This window comes from Xiphias gladius, chromosome 17 (genome assembly GCF_016859285.1).
Source record: "Xiphias gladius isolate SHS-SW01 ecotype Sanya breed wild chromosome 17, ASM1685928v1, whole genome shotgun sequence".
Taxonomy (NCBI): domain Eukaryota; kingdom Metazoa; phylum Chordata; class Actinopteri; order Istiophoriformes; family Xiphiidae; genus Xiphias; species Xiphias gladius.
This window is the reverse complement of record NC_053416.1, coordinates 22,296,483-22,320,799: the sequence shown is the minus strand read 5'-3', so window position 1 is coordinate 22,320,799 and position 24,317 is coordinate 22,296,483. Positions and strand designations below refer to the sequence as shown.

Here is a 24,317-nt window from a genome sequence, read left to right as displayed (position 1 = left end):
TTTACTGTAGCCCTTTAATCCACGAGCAAGAATATGTACCTAGCTTTGTATATATTTAGTTGTTGAAATTGCTGCACATGAAATACTAAACATTATGGCACATTACTACAAATTACTTTATATTACTGTTCATAAACACTATATAAATATTTACTATAGCACACCGAAATAACTAGCACAAATAGCAACCACGCAGTGCCCCTCTCCAGCAGGGGCAATTGTGACCCATTTAAGGCTAAATCACTAAAGTAACTTTATCTTTCAGCAGCATAAACAAACACAATTTCTGAAATTAAGCATAATGGAAAGAGAACTTACATTATGTTCATTTACTCTTAAGTAGTGTCCAGACGTTACTGCTCTGTCTCCGCACTACATGTAATGAGTGCAGACACTGACTGTCATGCTGACACATAAACAAAGCTAGGTGGGCTTCTCATCCATGGATTACCATGACCGTTTGGGTTTGTGTCTACGAGACTCAGAGGGTAATAGGTAGTTGGCTTATTAGTATTGTGGATATTAACATTTAATGTTGGAAAGTCAGTCAAACGACAACAAGGACACACAACGACTACAAAGAAATGCAAAACGAGACACAGAACTACTTGCAAAACAAGATGTAAAAAACTGAAAAGAGACACAAAACATGTTCTGAAAAATGCATAAGTCTTGTTTGTGGTTGGTTTTTGTCTCTTTCAGTCTGAATGTTTTGCTGGATGTTTTGTGGTCAGGATTATCCTTTACCACTGTATCTTCAGATAACCTTTCTTGCTGTGTACCCTAACACAGGCCTTGTATTTATGTCATATCAGTTGATGTCAGACCAAAAAGGTGGATAAACCCTGTCCTGCAGGTGGGAAATATGAGATTGCTTTTCCCTCCAGCACATCTATCACACTTCTATCGCTCAACCTTTATGATATTTAAGTGACATATTCTGGAAGAATACAGCTTCCACCCTGTAAATTCTTACATTTGCAGCAGCCAACATTCTCAAACTGAGTTGGAAATTTTGAAGATGAATTGATTTCAGTTTCTACAGAGGCGGCTGTTTATGAAATATGATAGCCAATTTATAGATGTGACTCATGATGCCTGCCGCTCCCTTGCGATATCATCAGAGCGTTTTTCAGTCTTCGCCAGATGGCTGGGGCACTGCCGCTGTGGCTGGGAGTTAAGCTCAGAGAGTCAGTTAGTAGGAAAGCTGTTTGGCTTGTTCGGGTACAGAGTGTGCCAGCAATGTAGAGTTTTTAAGTAAAAGTTGAGTACTTTTGTTCCTGTGGGCTCGCTCCAGCAGAGAAAACGCCACATACACACACTCATCTTTTCCCGTTCATTGTTCGCCCTCGCTTGCATAATGGGCATACGTAGGCAATGGGAAGACCTGCTCTCCCCCTCTCTATCTCTGTTCATCAGTTTAAATGGGCTCTGCTTGGGTCAGGATTACATTCATTATGAGTATCCAGCTGATTCCTGTGAGACTGCAGTCCAGTCCATCTAATTACGAATAGACGTTTTCACTCATTTTGAAACATTAAAGCCCACGCCAAGTGGAACAGATTAAAACTGATGAAAGTGATATGGTCATTTGTCACAGATGGTTGGGAAGAGACAGCAAAACTGGCCGCATACTCGTCAAGGCGTGCAGTTGTTATGAGAGCAGACACTTTTTATTAAAATCCCAAGCTCACTTTACATGTTTTCCACATAAGTACCCTTTTAATGCATCTTAGGCACTGCTTTAGTCAGCATCTACAAATAAAAAGACTAGGCTACTAATGACAAAATTTTAATAATAATAAACTTTATTTATGTATGATCATTCATACAGGGAGTGTAGGTCAGAGTGCTTTACAACAAAGTGAAGAAACAAGACAATAAAAAAAGGCAAATTAAGTGTAAATACTGTGCGATAAAACTAAGCAATCAAAAGAATAAGAAACGCAAGAAGCAGCAAATACCAAGAACAGGTATCCTAAGAACAGTAACATCTGTAAAAGATATTAATAAAACATAGGAAGAGTGACAGTTAGTTAAAAGCAATGTTGAATAAATAAGTTTTCAATTATCATTTAAAAATGTTCACTGAGCTTGCATCTCTTACAATGGTTTGCACTTTGCACACAACAACAGCTCAATTACTGTTGATAGCTTTTTTTCCTTTTTACTTAAAACAAAGAAAGACAATGTGTAATGCAGAAAGAACAGTATTTATTTAAGCAAACACGTGTAAGACGGTATGAGTAAACATTCAACTCTTGACTGCTTCATGGCTTGATTTTGACATGAGTAAATAGTCCTCCTGTTGCTTTAGAGGTGTTTTCCTGCCCTTGTTTTTCCACTACTGTGTCCTTGGCAGCCGTTACCTTCACTGTGGTAATTTAAATTCACCAGGATGTTGTATGTAGACAGTTGCTTCTGATGGAATCCGTGTCCCGTGATTTGAGCTTTGAGCAGTGTCCTTGTGGAAGCATAGCATGTGCCATGTGCCATGCAGTCCTATGGGAAAACCTGTTTTCACTAACCTGACCAAGGTTTGATTATCGACCGGGCAAAACAGCCACCTGCCCAGGGCCCCAGAACTCCGGGGGCCTATAAAGCTCCATGCTTGCTTTGTGTCAACTGGTTTGTGTTAATCTAATTTAACATTTATGTAAAATGTCACCACTAAAGTAATATTAACTTACAGGATGGGCTTCAAGGCAGGTCCTGCTTTTATTACTTAAAAGAGTACTCCACCGTTTTAGCATTGCACTCCTGTAACATTATCAGATTCATGATGTTTTAAAAAAAGGAAACAATCATAATTGATACAGCAGAGCCAGGAATATCTTCTTCTCAAAACCAGGTGCCACACATTATCTACAATGCAACCACGAAAGCCAATAGTTGGTGTTGTGCTAGTAGCGGCTAATGTAGTCTTGAGCTTCTAGCTTCAAGCAGAGATTAGGAACAAGCTTTATAACTCTACCCCCAGATTTTTTTCATTTTCAATCTTGTAGACTCTCGAGCCACAAAAGGCTTTATACAAATTTTTCACGTATATAGTACAGTGTTAATTCCATCAATGAAAACTACGATGAAAAATATTTGTTGACAAACCAATTTTTACAATAAAAATGAGACTAAAACTAAATAAAAAGTGACCTTTGAAAACGGGGCCTATGACAGAAAGTTTTACATTTTTGGTCAACGAATGAAATCTACATGATAATGTGAAAGATGACAAAAGGACATGTTTTAAAGCAAAGTCTTGTTCAGCAATCTGCATGTATCTGTGGAATCACTCAGTGCAGCTCCTCATCAGTAAAACAGTTTCCTTGGCTGCCCAAAACATCTCTGTTGTTCAAAAGACTGATGAAATTATTTAGCCGCTTGACCTGTTGCAAGAAACACTTTGCAAAGTTGCCTGTTCTTTGAAAAAACATATTTATGGAAGTAAATTCATCTATAATCCACTGACAAGTAACAAAAGGTGACATCAAACTATCAAGTGCTGTGGATGTGGAGGTAACATTAAAGTTACTTTCAGTCGGCTATCTTTAGTGTTGCTATCAGGAGGAGTGAGTAAATTCCTGGATTAATGTTGGTGGTCCATCTAAATTGTTCTCTAGATGTATGCTAAAGAAATATTAAAGTATTAATGTTATCCTATAATATAGCGTCTCCTCTCAAACTAAACCCAGAAAATGCTCTGCATCCAGCAGCACAGGTAGCGGCAGTAATTCTAGGTTAGCAGGAACAACTTTAGACAGAGATTGGAAATGCTGACTAGATTTACTTATGGGAGTCAGTCTGTGTACCAGAGTCACTGACATAGACACGTGGCAATAGAAACCAGTAACCATGGTGACGGTACACAAAGATAGCAAAAGCCTGGCCTCAAAATGTTCAGAAGACATGAAAAAAAAAAGTATGAGAAAAATGAGACAACATGTCACTGATGAAAACTAGACTAAAATGTGTTTAGTTTTTCTTGGGGCCAGATAGTGTTCTATACATTACACCTAAACAGTACTTGTAAACTGTACACACGGAACAGAGCCAGAGGAATTAGGGCTAAAAGGGGCCCGGCAGCTCATTTTTGGCCATGGGCCCCGTAGCCAGTGAATTTGGCCACGTACCTTGAGATAATTTGCACACATTGTGTAGAGCTGTTGTTTGAAATTACAGCTCCCACCTATGTCCTGACTGCTGAGAATCATAAACAGCTTTCATATAGGAACAAAGAAAGGCCAAAAGGTCATTTTCAGCCGTTTTTTAAAGAATCAAGGGCACCGTCATCACAGTTTCCACTTATACCTCTGCTCAGTCCTTTTTTAAAAGAGAAAAATAAAAAAAAACTTCTGCAGTATTTTGGTCCTGAATGCATTGTGTTAACTTTTAAAATAATTCAGAGAAGTATCATCATGTTGAATTTTACACTGCTCTCACCCACCTCAACTAGAAAGTCTCCATTCATGACGATTATGTGTACATTGCAGGTGCTGGATGATCCTGCAGAGGACAACCTTCACATGGGTAAGCAGGCCATATTTTTTCTCTCCAAATCTTTCACTCTATTTTTGCCCTCTCTCAGCCTTTCGCACTCGACACAACTTACTCATAAGTCAGATCATGGGGTGCTTCCCTCCACACCACCTCAGGGCTCACACATTATCGAGAAACCTTCCATCAGCAGTGCCAGGTCACAGTTAGGACACCTATTAGTGTCAAACTTCAGAGTCTTTATGTGCTTAATATGGCATGTTCAGCTAATTCAGTGATCTTGATAATGAATGATGTGATGCTGGGGTCTTGCCTCATGAATGAATAATAATTGTTTGGTCTTTGTTGTTCCTATTTCCTTCTCCCTCCCTTTTCTGACAGTGTTTGAGCTCATGTGTAAGGGGTGAGTAGAGAACATTTCCTTTATTTTAAAATATTGCACTACTTTCCACTCCCCATTTCCCCATACCTCCCCATGTTGTCCTTCATTACTCCAAGCTGACACGGTACAGGTGTTTGTTCTATCCCAGGCTTCAAAGTGATTGCTAATGTTCTTTAGGTTTTGGCAGTTGTTGGCAATGGCAATCAGTCCTTTAAATATTTCAGGTTCTGATGCATTAGCTGCTCTTTCCTACAGTGGTAAAAATGTGTGATGTTCTTATGATGTGAGACCTTTTGTTTTTATAAAAGAATGAAGGGGAGAGGGAGGAGCTGGTATTATTTCACATACTGTATGTGCATACAGTGGCATTAAAGATGACACATTTCTTTAATATTTTAAGTAAGATTAATTATTTATTTCCATCTTTTACAATTTCAAAATAACAAAAAAGGAAAAGGGCCTCAGACAAAAGTTTGGGCACCCTGCATGGTCATTACTTAGTAACACCCCCTTTTAAAGGCTTTTTGTAGCAGCTGAGAGTCTTTCAGTTCTTGTATTTTCGCCCATTCTCGTTTTCAAAAGTCTTCTAGTTCTGTGAGATTCATGGGACGTCTTGCATGCAGTGCTCTGTTGAGGTCTATTCACAGATTTTCAATGATGTGTAGGTCGGGGGACTGTGAGGGCCATGGCAAAACCTTCAGCTTGCTCCTCCTGAGTTAGTCCATTGTGGATTTTGAGGTTTTAGGATCATTATCCTGTTGTAGAAGCCATCCTTTTTTCATCTTCAGCTTTTTTGCAGACAATGTGATGTTTGCTCCCGGAATTTGCTGGTATTTCATTGAATCTGTTCTTCACTCTACCAGTGAGATGTTCCCTGTACCACTGACTGCAACACAAACCCAAAACATGGTGGATCCACCCCCGTGCTTAACAGTTGGAGAGGTGTTCTTTTCATGAAATTTTGCACCCGTTTTTCTCCAAACATACCTTTGCTCTTTGCAGCTAAAAAGTTGTATTTTAACTTCATCAGTCCACAGGACAGGAATGTATTGGACTTCTTTAGAGATTCTTTTGCAAACATCTGATGCTGAATTTTGTGGTGAAGAAGCACGAAAGGTTTTCTTCTGATGACTTTTCCATGACTGTCATATTTGTGCAGGTGTCGTTGTACAGTAGAACAGTGCACCACCACTCCAGAGTCTGCTAAATCTTCCTGAAGGTCTTTTGCAGTCCAACGGGGGTTCCGATTTGCCTTTCTAGCAATCTTATGAGCAGTTCTCTCCTCTTGACGTCGACCATAACTGTTAACTTGTCTTAATTACATTACAAACAGAGGAAACTACCTGAAAACACTTTCCTATCTTCTTACAGCCTTGTCCTGCTTTGTGGGCATCAGTTATTTGAATTTTCAGAGTCAGCTGCTTAGAGGAGCCCATGGCTGCTGATTGTTGGAACAAGGTTTGAGGAGTCAGAGTATTTATAAGTTTGAGATTTACATCACTTGTCCTTTCCTAACAATGACTGAAGTCATAGCCTTAACAAGATAATAAAGGTCTGAGACTTTGGTAAAAGTTATATGAGAGCTCAATTCTCTTGGGGTGCTGAAACTTTTGCATCGTGTTTCTTTCCTTATTTTCACTGTAAACTAGTACAAAACAAAAGTAATACACTAATCTTGCTTAAAATGTTGACAAGAGTGTTTCAACTTTAACTTTATGCCTTTTGGAAATCAGTTCATCTTCTGCTCACTTAACTATTCACAGCAACAGAAATTTTGACCAGGGGTCCTGAAACTGTGTCACGCCAATGTCTATAAGTCATATTGTCCTTTTAATAGGAAGGTATGCTCTCTTTGCTATTAATCAGCTGATTAGTACTCTTTTCTGCTGCTTTATTAACACATGAGATGCAACTAAAAGTGCTGCTACAAATACTGTTTGTATTTCTATTGCCATGCAACAACTGGTTCAACTACTTCTAACACACAGGACTAATATTTGCTCTCTTAGTTTTACAATACTAGAGGTATTACTAGCATTAATACTATGATTGCTTTTCCTATTATATTTATTGCTACTTCAGTAGTATGACATATACTGCCACTACAACTAATAAGGACTTGAAATTACAACGTACTCACTAGGCTGAAATGTGGTTTACCTCGAAATTGTCAATGTATTAGTCGATCTACCATTTACTACAATTTTAGTAATAGATTATTTTTCCTTAATCAATCAAATATTTCAAACATTAACTGATTCCAGTTTCTCAAATTTGAGGATTTGTTGATTATCTCCCTTTTTTTTCAGATTTGTTTATCATTGTAAATTGAATATGTGTCCGTTTTAGACTGTCGGTTGGACAAAACAAGCAATTTGAATACATTACCTCAGGCTCTGGGAAAATGCTAGGGGCATTTTTCATTTCTCATGGCATTCCATAAACTAAAGGATTAGCTAATTAATTGAAAAAAAAATCTAACACTAACCCACCATTTAGCATGTATATAGCACTAAATAAACATTCAATAAATAGTTTATAACACAATAGAACACTTTGGTTTATTTTTTGCAGATATAAGGACATTTTAGGTGTATATTGATGTCTTTACTTATGTATAATTTACAAATAGCTAGTGAATGCTTAAGAACAGAGTATAACATAGTAGTAATCATAATACATACATCTTAAGTAGATTTACATAATTTTAATAAATGCTGTCTTTAACAGATGACACATTTGCTATAACAGATGAAATCGTGATAAGCTAATATATAAATCTCGTATCATTCAAAAAAATTGATATATCCATATCATAACTATTGTAAATTTCACTTAAGACTTTATTATAAACTATGTAGTAAGAAATTATTAACATGATTTTATAAGCACTGAAAGAACCTGCATGGTTTTTGTTTTCTGTTTGTATTCATTTTTTTTCTCTCTTTATTGCGAACTTCTATGAAATCATCACGAGTTTACTTTTTTTATTGCAGTCATTCTCTGTATACTCAAACTGTCACTTTTATACTATAGATTTGTGTTTGTGAAATCCAACTGTTAAAAAATTCTGAGCTACTTAGTTTAATATTGCTTGGTAGTTTCAATTGAATTTGTAGGAGAACTTTTAGTTAACAAATATATTATCACTTAAAAATATCCTTATATCTGCCACACTGTAGTGTTTTATAGTGTGTTATAAAATCTTTATACCTATATAACTAGACATACAAACTTACTACAAACTCACTCAAAACAGTTAGGTGTGATTTTTGGATCCAAGGATTAAGAGTGGGGCAAAGTGAGAATCTTTCCTGGGTTTGACACCCTTCAAGGCCCCAAAAGTTGGGGGCCTTGAAGGAGGTTCACTCCATATCAGTTGTTTGTACATAATTTAATCACAAATTTGTTAAAAATTTGCGCCACTAAAGTACAGTATCAATAGACGGGTCCTCGATCCTCCATCTCATGGCCCCAGTCTTGTACAGTGACCTTGTGCTAAAATCTACTTTTACGACCTTAATTATTCTAATTAATATTGAGCTCAGTTGGTCTGAAGTTGTGTTTTATCAGATTGCTTCAATTTTATTCTGTGTCAAGTAATAAACACACAGGAAACCACAGGCAAGGTAGTATTGTAACATCACAGTAGAACTATAAGGCAGCAACCAACAATTATTTTCATCATCAAATGGTCTGACAATTATTGTCTTTAATCATCAGTTGATTGTTTAATGTATGAAAGGCCAGAGAATATTGAAAAATTCCCCGTCATTATTCCCTGAAGCCCAAGTGAACATCTTCAAATGTCTTGTTTTGTCTGACCAGGAGTCAAAAACCCAAATATGTTGAGTTTACTATCTTCGAAAAGTAGCAAACTTGAGAAGCTGGTACCAGTGAATATTTGGGATTTTTGCTCAGAAATTACTTAAACAGTCAATTATCAAAATTGTTGCCAATTCAATTTCTGCTAGTCAGCTAAATCATTTCAGCTTTAGTTTACCAATTGGTTTCTGGGTGCCTGGGAAAGTAATGAAACTGCCATGTATTCTGGGGGTCAATAGGGGCCAAACAGCAAATTTTTGCCCTGGGGCCCCCTAGGAGGTTAATCTGGCCATGGATGGAGAACATAAACTTTGTTCAGCACATGCTTTTCTTAATGGCATCATCTTAATATTTTTGAGCTCTGCTTCAAATAATAGGATTCCTTTGTGTTCATATAAATGGGTAAAGGTGGAGTTAGCTGGAGGGTAGGTATACATTTAATTCCCTTTTAAGAAAGGTTAAACCAGGGGACTGAAGTACAGTATCACAGAATGTTAATATTGATGTTGATAAATAGTGAAAGATGGAATGATACAACAGGGTTATAATGGTTTTTCTACAAGTCATTTGGTTGAGTGGTTTATTTATGTCCTGTGAGAAAGTCAAAAAGATAAAAAGCTGGTTTTGGTGCTGTTGGGCTTGGGATGTATACAAAGAAGACAAAGATGGTCTTTACAGCAGATTTTGAGTGTCAGTGCTGTTTGATCAGGATGTTATTGTCTGTTCAGATGTGTATCCCATTTGAATGATTTCACATTTAGAGTCAAATTCCAGTGCTAATGAAACAACTGATACATTAACCTGTGGATTTATCTGCCTCGCTGTCTGTGTATCTGTTTCTTTTCTACACTGCCCGATTGTCTGCCTGCGTGGCTTTGTAGTCCAGTGATGGAAGTGCCCACAGACAGTCCTTTGTCAGAGGAGCAGGCGAGGTTATACTTCAGAGACGTCATCCTGGGCATAGAGTACTGTAAGTATATTATGCATGGAGGCATCGTAAAGGGGGTTTCGGGTTGTTCCTAGTGGCCAGGAAAACATTAGATTTTCCATTTCTAAAAATTTACCTCTTTATGGTACCCATTACCCATTATGATACTCATAGTGTAAAAGCAGAAACATTTGGACTGCTGTGTCTTTCCTACAGTATGGTCTCTCTACTACCAAAGAATAATACTTTAGTATTTTCCTTTTTATCTTAAGGAACAAAGTGTCCTTGACCCTCTATTACCATGCCCCTGGGGTCTGGCTGAAGTTGTGTGCTGTCCACCTCATAAGTATTGAGCCAAGTTATGTCCTCATTTGCTGTACTAGATCCATTTCACTGGGCTTTTAGCCTAATGATTAGAGATTAATGTTGCTTCTCTCTGAGCTTTTAGGTCTAGAGACTCAGTATAGGCTTTCGGTATTACTACATTATTATTATTATTTTATTTTTACTTTATTTTTTTGAGTGGTTACACCTCATATACCTCAGAAGTCATAAGTCACATTTGAGGCTCAGTTACATTTCCTGCTCAAGGGTGCTACAGCAGAGCAGATCAACTATGTTCTTCTGACTGAAAAGTGACTTTTTCACCACTTGGCTTTTATTGCTGACCCTCTTGAAAAATACAACCGTGGACTGTGAATACAGAGTGTATTCATATGAACAGCACAGTATAAACCTACAAATTGAAATTGTGATGTCTACAAGCTATGGGACCTAGTATTTTTCAGTATTAAATGAATAAATATACATTATGAAACAAATAATCAGATTAATTAATTGTGTAAAATATATAAATTAAAGAAATTATTAAAGATGTTATATGTAGGTTTTTGCTGTCACCACATAGCGAATATTAGCATTAACAGCTGTTTACTTACCAAGAGCTTCAGCCATCATTGCGTTTACAAGACAAGAGGTTAAAATACATCCTCTGGGCAGTGCTACTCCTTCAGGGCAGCCTAGAAGCTACAGGCTCTCACTAACGCAAAGTGGTATTACGAGACAGGGCCAGGCCGGGGCTAGCTGGTTAGCATGCTAACTTCAATAGAAGAAAAGAAGTGATAGAAGTAGAAGTAAAACAAGAGTTAACACTGGCATTGCTTTCCATCACTGCCGACAGATCTTGGCAAGTAAAGGAATTAAGTTTGATGCTGAACTCGTAGCGTTTCTTGTAGACTGATAAGTAAACAGCTGTTGATTCTAATGTTGGCTATGTAGCATTAGCAAAAACATACATATACCACCTTTAAAACTCAACTCATTATTATGAAATGCTCTTTCCTCATTCATTTTCAGAATAACTGGTTTTTATTTAATATCAATTTCATTTCATTATAGACATTCAAATATATGCTTTAGTATTGTATACAGTATAATATTGACATTTTTGTGTGACCTGTTTTTTTTACTGTGGTTTTGGTTAAGAAAATACACTAACAAAACAGCTTGAGAATAAACAATGTCAAAGTTATTCTAAATCAGATAGCTCAAGGCTGCTGCTGTAAACAAACAGTACACAGAACAAGTAACTAAACCTCCTTAGCTTCAAAGTGAAGAGCCTGTGTTTGGTAGCTACTGTTGGCTTAGGTGACCACAGAGAGAGACTCTCTCTGAGGAACAATTTTTAGATTCAAGACTTAAGCTTAACAGACAGGGAGCATTTGATTGGCTGAAAGGTGAGAGGGTGCCAGCACCACTCTCATGAAAAGTAACATCATGAAATAAAAAGTGACAATATGAAATATTTATTTCTACTATGAAATATAAATAAACTCTGGTAATTCTTTATTATGAAAATAAAAATGATAAATCAGCCTTTAATAATACCGAGTTGAGTTTTATTTTCTGAAATTATTTAACACATTATTCTTTCATTCATTCATTCATTTTACACTGTTTACTTGTGTGGATATTTATTTTATAACTACTTACTTATTTATTTAACATTGAACATTTAGAGGCTCCATAACAACCGCCCAGAGTAGTTAATGTATCATTTTCTCTTGATGGAAGCCAGTATAGTGAAAGTGAAATAGCATGTCCTCTAAAACCTAAATTAAAACCTGAACCTGAAACCTGAATTATACATAAATCTCAGTAGTCATCCTGTAGGTCATTGATGATGTGTGTTTTTAATTTCAGCATTTTTAAAGCTAACAGTTTTTAATCACCAAGGCCTTTATTGAGTCAAGTGCCTCATGTTTTAGTAAGACCTATTCAGACAACACGACATCACTTCTTCAATCAGTGACGTGTCCAGGGCTTAGCTGTTGATGGCTGTTGAGTGTTAAGGCATAGAGATGTACTTAAACTTTTGGTCTAAGATGATATTCACGGGTTTCCCATCATAATTACAATGCAGCAATCAGACAGAGGCAATCATTTCCTAATATGATTTCTGTCGAATAGATGTTATTTTGAAAAATAAGAGACCCCTATGTTTCTTAGTTTTTCATCAGAATGAAAGAAGAATATACCTTGTTTTCTTCTGCTGAAAGAAAAAATTCAACTTACATGCACCTTTATGCATTATTTTGTACATTGTTAATTTTAATATGATACAAATGGAACTAAATGTTATACTAGTGTATGTATTCTGTTCAGTATTAAATATGTGGACACTAAATGAAAAAATGATTGCAGTTGGTCAACTACAGTGGTAGAAAGTGACAAAGTATGTTTACTTGAGTATTTCTATTTTATGCTACTTAGTATGTACACTGGATTTCAGAGGGAAATATTGTACTTTTTACTTCACTACATTTATATGAAAGCTGTAGTTACTGTTTACTTTGAAGATTAAGATTTTAAATTAAAAACATATGATAACCGTATAAAATGTAATGCACTCTTAAACATTAAAACAGTTCTCGGTTCTTGTGATACTTTCTTACACAGTAGTGTCTGGTCATTTAAGAATACCATTTAGATTACCATGTAAGGGCCAAATCGTTTAAATTATCCATTATTTCACAAGAAAAAGCAAAGATTAATTCCAAAGTATTGACTGTATATAAAGATAGATGACATGACAGCTCCCCAAAAGTGAAGCCAAAACATCTCAATCCCCCATGGTGGCTGGCTGCAGTATTAACTGTATTAACTATCTAATAATGTCATATATCATAATATACCAGTCACAGGGGACATTTTCCTGCATTATGACTACTTTTACTTGATATTTTAAGTACATAATGCTGTTAATACTTCTGTACTTTTACTGAAGTAGGATTTTGAATATAGGACTTTTACTGGAGTTATGGAATGGAGTATTTTTACATTGTTGTATTGGTACTTTTCCTTAAGTAAAGGATCCAATAACTTTTTCCACCACTGGTCAATCAGTGTTTGGTCCAAACTGATTTTTTGCTAGATATTTTTGCAACCCACGGCCAAATTGAACCTCACATTTGCTGTGGATATACATGTTCCTCACAACATGACTCCTTGATTATTTTTGGTTTTTCCTCACCTTCCATCTAGCACCATCTTGCTCCATAACAAGGTATTCCAATAATAAATAGCCAAGTTTTTATTATGGTTCCCAAAGCATGATTGAGAAGAAGAAAAAATATCAGACTCTGCTTAACGTAGCAGATTGCTGTGAAATGGACAGAGTTCACTCATGCTTCCCCCAGGGGCTAAACATTTTAGATACTGCTTGAGTTTGTCTGCAACACCACAGTTTAAATTTTTAGCCACACTGCTGGTAAAGGCCCCAAAATAAAAATAATTCAACAGGATGTTGTTTGTCTGTTTTTATTATAAAAGCTCTAAAAATCTGACAAATTACTTCCTCTGTCTTTTCCTCAGTGCACTACCAGAAGATTGTGCACCGGGACATTAAGCCTTCTAACTTGTTACTGGGGGATGATGGCCACGTGAAGATAGCAGACTTTGGGGTCAGCAACCAGTTTGAGGGAAATGATGCTTTGCTGTCCAGCACAGCTGGCACTCCTGCCTTTATGGCACCAGAGACCCTGTCAGATCAGCGCAAGAGCTTCAGCGGAAAAGTGAGTTAACTCTGCATACGTACATAAATGTGAAATGCTTTATCTGTGCTAGTCTAATGTGTGCCTGAGTTTGAACTGATTTGGTAACAGCAGCTGCAGGTGCTGGCAAAAACCCTTAATGCCAAAATTGGAAATGAGAACCATTAAACGAAGATGAGTGTTCAGACCTTTGCCGGCCTGCTAATCTGAGGAGCAAATTGCCATTGTTAGTCATGTCCCCTTTGTGTTAACTGGTATTAATAACAACATAATACAGAAAACAAAGGCATTACCAGAGCAAAGGAGTGGAACAAGGCTATCAGTTTTACATATGTTATTTATTTGGGAATCATTATACAGTACTGTTTGTACTTTTAAAGTCAAAAAATGATCAGTCATGTTCTCTGCCATAATAATGGGATTGATTACCACGTGGCTACAGTAAATCCACATTATTTGCGAAACGAATTTATCACAAAGATTTAATTTTTTATTACAACTGAAAGAACTGATTGACGTAATTCCTCCATAATAATTGCAGAATGAGTGATGTTTTGAGGCTTGTGAATCAACCCTACCTGCTGATTTATGAACAACTAACATCAAAGCCTAAGGTCTCAACCACTGACATCCTATTGACCTCCAACAGTATCTTTACAGTTCACGTTCCCTTCTACAGTGGTAAACAATAACAGACTGATAGATTTGCTCCAGGGGCCAGAATAGAATATTTGATTGCAGACCAAAACCTATCAGGATATAAGAGCTATTCAAGTGCCTCAGCCTACTGTTTCCTCAAGCTCTCAAGAAATATATGCAATCTTGGTGGCCCTTTCTTTCTGATTAGTCTTGCATTCTTCCTGATTTGGGTTTGTTCAAGCCATGTTCCAGAGAGCTATTGTCCAATATTCACCTCCATTTGTGATTTCGGTGCACGTCAGCGGTGAAATATTTAATATTTGACACTCATATGTCACTTAAACGCTTGGTTGTCAGTCTCAGCAGTACATCAGGCCATTAGAACAAGTTAGGCATACAGAATAGAGGGAGAGAGAGGCTGAGAGGAGGACAATAAGTCTGATGGATAGTTATACTGCTTCTGCTTATCATACACATCCATCTCCAAGGTATCAGATGGTAGACGCCCCCAGAAAATAAGTTTAAAATGTCTCATAAATCACTGTAGGCATTCCGTATTGATTGAAGTCACTCTGTTTGTTTATGTAAGTAGGTGTTTGGATGTTTTCAGTGTGTTTCGTAATGTATAACTTGCACTCTGTTCGCCACTGTGTTGCATTTAACATCATTACTGCCACTTTCTTACAGGCTTTGGACGTGTGGGCCATGGGAGTTACTCTCTACTGTTTCGTCTTTGGGAAGGCAAGTCTGCACATTTTCTGTCCCACAGTCACTTATCAAAATCTGGTGCACAAACAGTACAGGCTGGGACAGTGTTCATTTCACATACTCCGGTGCTTGTTAACAGCACCCAATGGTACTTCGGCAGGAACACTATATATCACCGTTTTTTTTTGTTTGATACTGCACTGGTCCAGTGGCATCATTCATTTTAATGAATACTAGAGGCCGCTGTTATTTGTCTTGGTTGTCCTCAGGGATACAGATTTTCTCTGGCACAGTAGTAATTTAATGTACCTTCCTTGTGTTCTCTCCCTTTCTTCTCCTTCACCTGCAGTGCCCGTTTATTGATGAGTACATATTAGCTTTGCACAACAAGATAAGGACCAAGCCTGTGGATTTCCCAGAAATGTAAGTCTATCTCCTGCATCCTTCTCCAGCCACCTCCAGTCCACAGCTGTAGTTATCAACTGAGCCGTTTGATTCTCATCTGCATCTCAGTTGCAAAGCCATTTTATTCTCGTTTCCAGTTACAAATTATACCTACAAAATTATAAACAGTTTGGCACAGCAGTCAGTGCAGTGCAGTCAGCAGTAAATGTCACCTGCATGTGATTAAAACAAGCATTGAAACAGAAAAAGCAAACGGGCATGAGCAGCCTGGCTACCTTCCTTTGGCCTAAAAGTTTTAAAAAAAACATGGAAGTCTTCTTGGCTGAATAATGCTAAAAAGACAGAGAGAGAACAAGAGATAAAAAGCCGGGAAGAGGCTGGCTGGGAAGTATCAACACAGCACATGTGAAGGGGCTATGAGTGGCAGTTGGAGCATGTGTCAGTACAGGTGTCATATCATTCATGATAAGTGTCTTCCTCCAGTGGGCTCAAGAGACTCCATGGTTGTGCTGAATGCTAGTTCATTAAAAGCCACCCTCCTCCTGAACAGAATAGCAAACCAACTAATGAAATGATCTCCCCACTATACATATCATGAAAGATAGCAGCACCTTGTTGTAAGCTTGGATAGGGCCACTATACTGTAGGTGTAATCCATTTAATGTTGCTACTCCCATTACGATCAATGACTGAGCTCCTATAAACTTACTTTACTGAGATACTAATGACCTCTACTCCTATCATGCATTTGTTCCTAGTTTTTGTTCCAGTGTGGTTCCCAACATACATGTACGTCTGCATATTCTGACAGATGAATTCAGGAACCCCTTAATTGACACCACCATTTATTTCTACCATTTTTACCAGCCAAGACAGCAGGGCTGGTACTGTTTTCACCTTGTGTGTGTGTGTGTGTGTGTGTGTGTGTCTTCATGACACACTCTCAATCACAACACATGTTCATGTTTTACAACTGACTTAATATGAGGGAATGTTTTTAATTGAAATTGTGATTTCTGTCTATTTTTTTTCTTTTTTTTTCAATAAACTACTTTACAATCTTTCCACGTTGAAGAAGTAATCCCTTGGCTACAAGCACCCCTGGTTTGGAACTGCTATAAATTGTTTTCATTGACTTGAAAATCTAATTACTGTCCTCATCAACAATTACATTAGGTTTTGGGAGTTTGGCGTGTAAAAAGTAGGCATGAAATTTATCCATTGGTCATCATCATCTCAGTCATTCATTGATGCTCAGTTAAGCATGCACTCAACAATATGCTGAGTGATAGCAACTGACAAGCATTTTCTCAACAGTGAGAACAGTTACAACTTCAGTGTACTTTCTGTCTGGTAGTACACCGAGTATACTATAACTATGGAGAACGATGGCTAACCTTGCATATGGGATAAATATCCTGCTACCTGCTTCAGTTCAGTAAATAAGTTGATATAGTACAGTCAAATACAGTTTCTTTTACTTTGAAGGGTTGTTTAGTTTCAACCACTGAACAAACACATGGCTCAGCACAGGAGAGCCAACTCCTTGGGTCAAGACTCAGCAGTTTACCTAGACCTGAAAGATAAGGGACACTCCTTCGAGGACAACAATGTACTTATTTGGATGGGGAGGACAGATGGTTTGAAAGAGGAGTGATTGAGGCTATCTTAATTAAAGTAGAGAAACCATCCCTCAACAGAAGAGGTCTATAACACCACTTATCCTCCACCTACATCCCTTAGTAACCATTCAAACTTGGCGTCAGATGTATCAAATGACTCTAATAACTGTCTTTACAACAGCCAGGAGCACTAAGGAACCAAGTGATATCAATGGCCATGATAAAATACCTGGGATTCCCCACCTGTCAGTCACAACTGAAACAAGTTGAATAATGCTAGATTAACCATTTAAGGTGATAACGATCTGTGAAGGTCATATAAAGTGTTTGCATTTGAAATAAATTTATGTTTACTTTCATCTGGTTATCTGAAACTGAGAATGCAGGGGACAACCTAAATATGAAGCATTTCTATAAGACATTCATACTGGCAAGTTTATATACATAGAATAAACTTAGTTCTTAATGACTTAAAAGTTATAAGAATGGTCTTTCAAACTCACCAGAATTCTGGTGTTTCATAGCAATTGTAATAATTATTGCACTTTTTATATTTATGTAGATATGGTTAGTGTACATGAGGAAAAACATCAAAGAGATAATGTGGGTAATAGGGTAGACCTTTATCCTTTATCATTATTATATATTGCTAAAATAAAAGTGTGCAGCTGCTGTCTCTGTTAGTCACTCCTGAGTGACTGAGGAAACCCCTGGAGCTCTTTCTAAATAATTTGGAAGCTGAGACCATAAAATCTTAATACCGAGGAAGGTTTATGAATGGCACTTACTCTTAATTCTATTTATAAACACAATTTATTTTTTATTTCAATTATGTTATTCATTTTCTTAGAGTGAGGATGCTTTACTTGGCAGTCATTCCATAGCAAAAAAAAAAAAATACTGATTAAAATTACAATACAGTAGCCACTGTGATTACACTGTTATCACTGTCCCAGTGGTTGCTGCTGTCTTCCATGATATTGAAACTGGGTCTACTCTAGGTGATATTGCTGTCCTGGAGTTTTGGTTTTCATGGCTTTGAAAATATCTGTGCGATAATACTTCATAAATCGTGCCTAGGAAAACTCTTAAACAATGTCCTGGAGTAGCTTAGGCTAGAGGTTACCAACCTGGTGTTGGGAACCCACCTCGAGGTTTTTGCAGAATAAACCTGAGAAGTCTGAGTGAGCTAATAAACAGGACTAAAAAGACTGGACTGGATAGATTTGCCTCTCATGGCCTCTAAAAAATAATTCAAATTAAAATCTGAGAATGTGTATTGACTCCGTGGTTGAATTGCTCACAACTCATAGACATTTACAACATGTGATAAGGGGTTGCAAGTAGACATAGCTTCTTTTTAAGGGGTGACAAGTTTGGGAAACACACGTTAGGAAATTAGATTTAAGTCTGTAATGAACCCTGGGCCTGCCTTTTATGTAATATTTATGATATAATCAATATACTCAAAATGCATGAAGCATCCTGGCTTAAATGAAGACTATGGATGGCTTTGGTGTCCATTATCCCAAAACTTTACCCAGGCTCCAAACAATTGTTCTGTATTATTACTATCTTGTGTTTTGTACAGACCAAAGATCAGTGAAGAGCTGCAGACTCTGATCTTGCGGATGCTGGATAAGAATCCAGACACCAGGATCACGATCCCAGAGATCAAGGTAACAGAGAGAACCAAGCAGTTGTGAAACGAGACTTTAGGGTTAGTCAAATATTGTTAAGGATGACAGGCAGCTAACTGTCACTATTCATGTTCAGACAAAACAGGACTGTGCTTCTCTCTGGAGTGATTGGCTCATGAGACTGACCTCGCTGTGCTACATACAACAGGGTTCATTAGACACACTGTGTTGCTCCAGGACATGATGAAACCTGTTTTTCCCTGTGGAGGACTGGGCTGAAAGTCCTGACATTCCCCACTCCCCATCGTGTTTCGATGACAGTCTAATCGTGTCTTTGAGTCGTTTTCTCACCAGAGAATCTGTTTGTGTTTATAGAACAAGAGATAATTAGACTGTCAAGGCTTCATGCATGTCCTTGTGCACAAACACGCACAAACATGTCTTTTAGTTGACAAAAGTTGCAAGAAGCAACTCAGAAAAACCCTTCAATCAATAGAGATAACAAAATGTACTGAGTACACTAGTATACTTATTGATTTTTGAATTCAAATCATTGTATAAAAACAGACTTAGAGAGATTTGAAAGTTGCTTCAACCCATTAAAAAAATATCCTTCCTGAGTAAATCTGGCTTCTTTGTTGTGTACTAATGCTCACTCATCTGAAAAGTTTTCAGATCTCCTGGTGTTTTCCTTTATTCTGGGAATTTTTTTTGGATTGATTGATATTGAAGAAAAGTGAACTTTCAGAATTATCATTTCTGAAGAAGCAGCAGTATGTACGATTATCATGCGTGATTATTAATTGTGTTTTGAGTTCGAGTCTCCAACAAAACAGCATGCACTCTTTGTGGTCATCTTGGAATTCTGGATGTCAGAGTTTCCCAACCAGCATGTGAATACACCACAAGCCTCTGCAGGCATTTTAGAAGGATAAATCTGGAGATGTTCAATATGTTCCTTATTGTCAACAAATCCTGTGAAAAGACCAAAACCAACAATGAAATGGTCATACTAAGCCATTACACTGGGTATTATTGTCCTTCATTGTGCTACAATGGGGACTGTAGTTTATCTTGTGTCAACCCCAGATACATCATCCTGCTGCCATACATATGTAGAACACCAAATCCATGACAGAAAATACTCCCCAACAAAAAACATGTCCTCCTGTCTGAGTAACTAAAAACTACAGCAGCCATCTGTTTTAGGAAACTATTTAGCCTTTTTGAAATAAAAAAAAAAAGAAGGTGTGTATATATACATGGCTGGAGCTGCAGACAGCAACAGACAGACTGGGGGATTCAGAAAGTACTGATTGACAGACAGTTGGTTTTGGTCTTTTCATAAGATTTGACGACAGTAAGAAAATATAGAATATCTGCGGCCATAGAATTCAAATCAATGTGATCAATAAGGAAGTAAGTTTTACAAAAATAAACTCAGGCTGGTATAATCACTGGATTATCTGTCTCAAGCAGCTTTTAAGTCTTTGCAGTAGAATTTTCTGATCATAGTGAAATTAATCAAAACAGAGGGCTGCCTGGCTGGTAGAACATTTGCATTTATAAAACTAAACAAGTTTGTCTTCCTTCAGAAAATGCTTGGTAGCAATGTAAAATAAGCTTTCTAGGCAGTACAAAGGCTAAATCCTAATTAAAAACTGCAGTCGCCAAGTAGAATAATTTAAACATGAAGCAAAAGAAAGTAGGACTTTGAAAGCCAAACTTCCTACAGAAATGTTCAGCTGCAAAAAAAACTAACAATGGATCACTGATTATATTACACAGCTTGTCACGTTCAGACACTGACATGTCATGTTGTGTTTAGATGGACCAGTGGGCGACCCAGGGAGGCACCGACCCCTTGCCTCTGGAGGACGAACACTGTTCTGTGGTGGAGGTTACAGAGGAGGACATCCAGAATTCAGTCAAGTTTGTTCCCAGCCTCTCTGCAGTGGTAAGAAGCACTGTGTCCCCTAATGACCAGGCACTTTTGTCTCAAAATGTGACACATTCAGCAGCACTCAGAGTAGCTGCTCCTTTACAGCTGCATTCCTCTGTTAAGCGTAATTGTGACAAAATAATAAGCAACACAGGGACCTAGGAAAAGGAGTAATTTTATACTTCAGAATACACACTTGTTTACCTTCAACCTTCAAAATGATTACCTTCAACCTTCAAAATGATAAGACACAGCCTTGTCCTCCTCTTGGGAGGACAAGGCTGTGTCTTATCATTTTGATTTCTGAAATCTAAAAAAAGCACCTTGATGCCCCAGTTTGATTAGTGTGTATTCTTGTTCTTTTCTTTCGGTTGTCCACCTTATTAAAGGTGCTATATGTAAGTTTTTGCGCTCGTTACATAGCTGACGTCATGGTTAACAGCTGTTTACTTATCAGTCTAGAAGAAACGCTGCGAGTTCAGCATCAAACTTCATTCCTTTACTCACCAAGAGCTGTCTGCAGTGGTGGAAAGCAATGCTAATGTTAATTCTTGTTTAGCTTCTACTTCTATTACTTCTTTTTCTACTGAAGTTAGCATGCTAACCACCTTTAACACAAGACTTTCTGAGCCTCTGATGCCACAAGTCGTAATTACACGATGTTGGTGCATTCAATTCTGTTGGGTTCCGACTCTGAATGGTTAAGGGTACTTGAAGCAGTGTACCCCTAGAAGGTAAGAGCTCATGTACAGAAAACAAAGCTTATCAATCACTCTGGCAACAAACACAAAAACATCATCTTTGTACAAACCAGCAATCATGCTGTCCACTCATTTCAAGTCAGTATTTGTCTAATCTGATTAAGCGTTATGCCATAAAGCGTTTTGCACTTCTTGAAGGATATCCTACCAGCTCAGCCCAATTTACATAGTGCAAGAACAGGCATTCAGGGCAAAGAATGGGGATGAAAGCGGCACCATTCTCCCTATTACAACCATCAGAATGATTTTGAAGCTGTTATTTTAAGGTAAAATAGTTGCATAATGTTGCTTTGAACCCATGTTAACAGAACAGTAAGGTTAAAACTTCACTGCAGTTCTAAGTATTAGTCAAAGAAACATTTACAGCCACTGCAAAGGAACCAGGTCCCTGAATGCAGGAAACCAGGTTCTGCACTTTGTGGCTCCATAAATGCCATAATTTATCATTTATTTGGAGATAAGCTCACATCATGGCAATGGCATACACAGTATAGCACTCCCTCATAAAGGGCACATTTGAAATGATCAATGCTGTTTATCCTTTGACTCACAAAATGCAGATGTTTTTTCTTTAAACAAGACTGGGTCACAATTAGTATGTGGCTGGACCGCCGTTTATCTGTTTGCCTGTCTCCTACTCCCTGTGCTCACATATACAGTAATTTACAGCCCAATTCCCAAAAAAGCTGTTCTCATTTACATGTTTTTCTCTTTCCTTTGTCAGACAACGGAACAAGTATGAAATAGGGAGTCAAACATGGCCCATTAAGACGACATGTTAACCATCAGTCACTTCCAAGCCATTTCCAAGCTGCTGCTCTGCTCTGCTAAAATCCTGATTTTATAACCACGACATCATCAGACAAAGTCACTATAGACATAAGTTAAAGACGACGGCTGTGCTGTGATTTCGGCTTTATTTACCTGTAAAATGATCATTCACAGAGAAAGTTAAAAGTTAATTCATGTCTATGTCAGCTGCCGTCCAGTCAATTGAGGGAGACATAGAGAGAGGTTTGCCTGCAGAGGGAAAGCCTGACCTTTCAGTCACATACTGGCACCTCTCTTCAATGGAAAGTAGCTAAGGTTTGTCCAAAAAGTCGCTAGATATGTCGTAAGGTGCTATTGTGAAGAAAACTCACAAAAAGGGTGTGAAAAGACGGTAAATGTAGCGACAAAGGCGCCAAGTTGGCAACACTACCTGTAAAAACACCCCTTACGACATAATAGAAACTGTTTGCGCCAATTCATTTTAAAAGACCAACGCCACATGAGGAAACTCCAACACTTGGCCGGCCGACCAATGGTGTAACTTAATCACTCAGTCACACGGCATTCAGCTGACCAGTGGTGTAACTTTATCACTCACTCACTCACTCTGTCAATCAGTCAGTCATGACGTTCATGTTTATACGGTTGGCAACACTGTTGCAGTTCAGCCAAAAATACCTTAACAAGAAAAGCTTACCAAATTAAAGATAATATCATGCAGTTATTAACACACCAGTGACTGTATAGGTTCCCCATTAACAGACGAGGAAGTGGGGGGGGCAGCTTATAAATGGAAATTAAGTATTTAGAAATAAAGAAAAATTGCTGTAAACAAGTAACATTACATTTTAGAGGTGAATTTATATGCGGCTCTTGTGCTTGTATTTTGAAAACTTTTTTACGGAACACCTCATGTTGATAAGCATTTGTTGGCTCTAGTTAGCTAACATGACATAGAACTGTAGCAAAGCTTCACTCATGTCAAACTGTGTCAATGTATGATTGGAAAAAATGCTCAAAAATCAGCTGTCGGGATCTTACGAAGGAACTCTGTACACCTGTTTTTTGTTTTTTTTTCTCTCTTAAATATTATATGCGTAACAACATGATGCACCCCTATCAGTGGTCACCAAGTCACACACCAAAGCCCTAAACAAACATCAAACTGATCACAGAAACATTGATCGTACAGAAAAAAAAAAACAATGTGCGAGATGTCTTACCTTAAAACAAGCCTTTCTTCCACAACAGCTACTGTACAAAACCATCAATCACCTTATTAAAACACAGGGCTCTGACTAGATCACTACATGCAAATTGCGAATTGTACACTCTTAGCTAACAAAGAGGTTTCACTTTTTTGGATGTTGAACATTTTACATGCATTGCTGCTTAAATTCATTATGTATATGGCACAAAAAAACTTGTTTATTCCCCATAAGAACTCAGATATTCTGTTTTGCTTTACCTCCTGCAAGTCTCACAATAACATTGACTGGAAATCCATCTACTCTCTGTGCACAACCACAAGCTCAAAACAACAAAGGGACTTCTTTTTCAAATTCGTAACCATCCTGTGTTTGTGAATGTTTCAGATCTTGGTGAAGGCCATGCTGAGGAAGCGCTCCTTCAGTAACCCCTTTGAATGTCCAAGTAGGAGAGAGGAGAGGTCCATGTCCGCACCTGGCAGCCTGCTCATGTAAGCAGACACAGTCCAGCAGCATGGCATGTCCACACATCCCTTGCACACTTAATACTTATATATTTTATCCATGAAGAGAGAAACTGAAAATAAAACCACACAGGTCAAATCTTATTGCAGAGATTCCTTGAGATTTTGACATAGATTGATACTTCACACCTGTCTCCTTTTTCTGCTGTATCAGGTTAACTAGCATCCATTCCTGCGGCGGCAGCTGCTGCTTTGTGTTGCCATAGCACCATAATTCATTCTCTCATTGTATGCAGTGGAGCTTACAGCTTTCCTAAGTGTTTCTTTGTGTGTTGCTTTCAGCTTTGAAAGGTAGAACGTTTCAGGGTGACAAAGAATTATACAGATCCCCCAGTGCCTCGGGCTGACCTTGGATTTTCTGTTACATGGATTGAAAGCAATTGTCTTATCCCATCATGCAATTTTTACTTATACAGCCA

The 24,317-nt window shown here is 37.8% G+C and overlaps 1 protein-coding gene across 6 annotated transcripts in view; it reads left to right on the top strand.

Annotated features, from left to right (window-relative positions):
• Nucleotides 1-24,317, top strand: part of camkk1a (calcium/calmodulin-dependent protein kinase kinase 1, alpha a) — a 91,131-nt gene that overhangs the window by 42,670 nt on the left and 24,144 nt on the right. For all 6 annotated transcript variants that reach the window (XM_040149895.1, XM_040149889.1, XM_040149893.1 and 3 more), the window contains exons 7-15: nucleotides 4,488-4,524; nucleotides 4,873-4,894; nucleotides 9,580-9,668; nucleotides 13,500-13,699; nucleotides 15,005-15,058; nucleotides 15,375-15,448; nucleotides 18,644-18,731; nucleotides 20,521-20,649; nucleotides 23,762-23,865. In XM_040149895.1, the coding sequence (XP_040005829.1) occupies nucleotides 4,488-4,524; nucleotides 4,873-4,894; nucleotides 9,580-9,668; nucleotides 13,500-13,699; nucleotides 15,005-15,058; nucleotides 15,375-15,448; nucleotides 18,644-18,731; nucleotides 20,521-20,649; nucleotides 23,762-23,865 (797 nt within the window). The remainder of the gene's footprint in view (nucleotides 1-4,487; nucleotides 4,525-4,872; nucleotides 4,895-9,579; nucleotides 9,669-13,499; nucleotides 13,700-15,004; nucleotides 15,059-15,374; nucleotides 15,449-18,643; nucleotides 18,732-20,520; nucleotides 20,650-23,761; nucleotides 23,866-24,317) is intronic.